Raw genomic sequence first — 3,411 nt, 5'->3', positions numbered from 1 at the left:
ACCAAGTGAGTAAAAGGCCAAGATAAGAGATTTTCGAACGAAGTATTCTGTGCTACATGAATTTTTTAGAATACCATAAAGGTGGGTTGTTATCCTAATTAATATGTCTATTGCATATTGAATTTCAGTAACTGTTCTATTTGCCGAAAAAACTTTTTAAAACTAAATTATTGAAAAAACTATTTGTGACAAACAATCATGTTTTAAAATAACTTTACGTATAAATATATATTACATAAATATATAGAGAGAGATGAGAGCCTTTATGTTTGCTTTCACTTAGGTTCCTAAAATGTCAGGACCGGTCCTGCATAAGGTTACCAAAAATACTATTTCATATTATGGACCATATTGTTTATAGAGTGGAATATGAATATGAATATGAGAATGGGTAAAGCTGCGCTGAAAATGGGTAAACATGATGAGCTGTTGGAACTGACGTGTACAACAGAGAGGTCGAGGTGGCCCGACCCCGACCCCGACCGGTGGACTGTGGTCTGTGGAACAAGACGTGCCGACGCTGTGTGAGTGTGGCATCAATGACGTCGTCGTCTTTCGTGTGTGTCATCGACGTCCAGCGATCAACTGCCAACCAACTCAATTGACCTGAGCAATTTAAGCACAGGTTGTTCTAAATGCAGTCCAAGCGTGGCCATGGCCATCAAGCCGGCGCCGTCCATAATAATCACGCTCGTTAACGGTACAACCTAGCTGCTGGTGGTGCTAGCTGTGGTATCGTGCTGATAGGACCACTGTACATACTGTCGGGTGAAAAGAAAAACAGCAAGCTCTCAAGCTACAAGTGTACAACTTTGAACCATACGTACATCTGTTTAGCAATCTGCAGTGGCAGTTGGGAGCTAGCTGGCTGCCTGCCTATAAATGAGCGACAAACTGAGCAGCTATATATATAGCTCCGACCACCACCACACCAACACCAACTCGACCGGTCTGCTAGTGTTGGAGAGAAGAGAATACACTACAGTACTACATGGCGAAGCAGCAGCAGCAGGGCATGGCGGCAGTGGCGCTGGTAGTGCTGGTGGTGCTGGCGACGGCGGCGGCCGAGACGGCGTCGGCGGCTTCGTGCAACGCCGGGCAGCTGGCGGCTTGCGCGCCGGCGATCACGGCCGGCGCGAGGCCCTCCGCGTCGTGCTGCTCCAACCTCAAGGCGCAGCAGGGGTGCTTCTGCCAGTTCGTGAAGAACCCCACCTACGGGCGCTACATCAACAGCCCCAACGCGCGCAAGGTCGTCGCCTCCTGCGGCGTCTCCGTGCCGCGCTGCTAGTACGTGTACGTGTGTGCAATGTGCATGCATGTACGTGCGCACGTGGGCTGATCTTCCTGCTTGTTTCGTGCCTTGCCGCGCGCTATCAGGTGGTTGTGTCACTTTTCTGTTTAGTCTCTCTACATGTGTACTGGTCTCGTGTACCGCTCCTCTATAGTCGTGTCGTGTTGTCGTGTACGGGCTAATTAATATATATATATACGAGGAATAAAGGATGAGTTCGGCCACTTCGCATCAATCGCAGGCTATAGCTGCTACGATATCAACAAAGGTTCTGGAAAGGAGCCGGATGGAGGAATGTAATTCCTACCAAGTGTCAATGTGAACTTGACTATGAAGCCGAGCAAAGAGAGTACAATTCATGCAGATCGAGAGTCTACGTACAGTGGACTAATCAATATGAAGCCCATCATGAATAAGATCAGTCAGCTAATCAATATGAGCCCGGCCCGGCCGGTGGTGGCGGCGGCGCGCGCGCGTGACATGACCTTGTCTATTTCTTGACTTCTCAAATTAAGTGGAATAATTCTCACCATATAAGTCAAGCTAAAAGACCCTTGGACTTCCAATACAGTACTATTGGTATTCTCCACCATTACACACCATATAGTTTATTCAATAAATGGGCCAAGCCCATAAAAGATCCAACAATCCCCACCAAACTCTAGAGTTTGTAATGATGAAGTATCAGAATCACAATCCTTTGATATACCAGTGTTTCGATGGAGACTGTTAAGTTGAACATCCATCTAAAATAAGAGTTTGACCCATTCACAACTAAACAATGGACTAAGCCTTGAATTGACAGTTTTGTGCGAAGTGAGATTCACTCAAATCATTTGCTGATACTAGGCTGCAAAAGGGTATTCCCGCTGTTTAGAAGCATATAAGTCACACTTCAGTGTCTTTCATGAGTATTTAGGGATTACCCAAGTCCCATAGACTGTGACCAGCAGTCTAACTCATATAGGTGTATTCCTCAGAAGATGTTCTGTAGAACAACATCTTACCTTTATAAGACTCTTGGAATACATTAAGGTAAAAACCATCCTGCCTTACAGATATGAACACTACACGACGGTTGATCTTTAGCGACCCTTATTAGGTACCAACTGTTGGTTGCTAAAGGTTAGAGACCGACGGTCAGTCGCTAAATCCTTTTGTAGTAACGGTCGGTTGGTCGCTAAAAGTCTAGAAATTTAACAACTTATGATTGGTCGCTATAGATGTCTTTGGGGACTAGCGGTGGGTCGCTATAGAGCAAGGATCACTATAGATGTTAGATGTTAGTGAATAAAAATTAATTAAAACAATTAAACATTGATCGCTAAATTGTAGTAAAGAAAAAAAGAATTGTAGAAAAAAAAAAGAATTATGGAAAAGAAAATGAATTATAAAAAATGATTTTTAAGGTTTTGAATCTTGAATCTGTTTGACTCAATTTTTAAGGTTAATCATTTTGTATATAATTATTTGTAAAAATCTCACTTTCATTGTTTTATTGTGACACACATTTGATTTAAATGGAATCTATTCGAAAATTATGTATTTTATTTATAAACTATTATTGTTGGGATTTATTATAATTTTTAGAGAGTATATATATATATTTGTTACAGTAAAAAGGAAATTCGAAAAAAGAAAAAAAAACATAAACCCTATCCTAATCGGCCCATTAGGGCCCAACAGCTAACCCTAGCGTGCGCGCCCTGGCTCCTCCCTGTGGCCGCCGCCTCCTGCTTCCTCTCCCTCAGCCGCCACCCACTCTCTCCTCTTCCCTCTCTCTGCACGCGACCAACTCGCTCCGGGCTCCGGTCATCCACCGTGCGTCGTTGGCTACTCGCCTGCTCCCATGCTCCCTCCGGATCTGCCCTCTCGGTGATTTGGCGCGGTGGTTCTGCGCCTCCACACCTGATCGCCGGCCTCCTCACCTCCACATGCCCACACCGTCGCCATCTCCTCTCTGCCATCGCCCTGCTCGCCTCCTCTGCCAATGGCCCGACCAACCTCGGCTCCTCGCTCTGCCCCTCCCTCCCAACTCCTGCCATCAAAGTGCACAGCTTCGCCGGCCCCAATGTGGCTATGTCGACCCTCCGTCGGCACCCACGCACACCACCTCGACT

At 45.7% G+C, this 3,411-nt stretch overlaps 1 protein-coding gene across 1 annotated transcript; it reads left to right on the top strand.

Moving 5' to 3' along the window:
- The first annotated feature begins 949 nt into the window (after positions 1 to 949).
- LOC107403162 (Nonspecific lipid-transfer protein) lies at positions 950 to 1,502 on the top strand. The gene has a single exon (NM_001321446.1). It carries the CDS (start codon positions 992 to 994, stop codon positions 1,286 to 1,288), a length of 297 nt encoding a protein of 98 aa, NP_001308375.1. The 5' UTR covers positions 950 to 991; the 3' UTR covers positions 1,289 to 1,502.
- The last annotated feature ends 1,909 nt before the right edge of the window (positions 1,503 to 3,411 follow it).

This window comes from Zea mays, chromosome 1 (genome assembly GCF_902167145.1).
Source record: "Zea mays cultivar B73 chromosome 1, Zm-B73-REFERENCE-NAM-5.0, whole genome shotgun sequence".
NCBI lineage: Eukaryota > Viridiplantae > Streptophyta > Magnoliopsida > Poales > Poaceae > Zea > Zea mays.
This window is presented reverse-complemented; position numbering and strand designations above follow the sequence as displayed.

What these genes read in the sequence shown, in the direction of transcription:
- LOC107403162 (NM_001321446.1), top strand. Translation starts at nt 992, where the DNA reads ATGGCGAAGCAGCAGCAGCAGGGCATGGCGGCAGTGGCGCTGGTAGTG.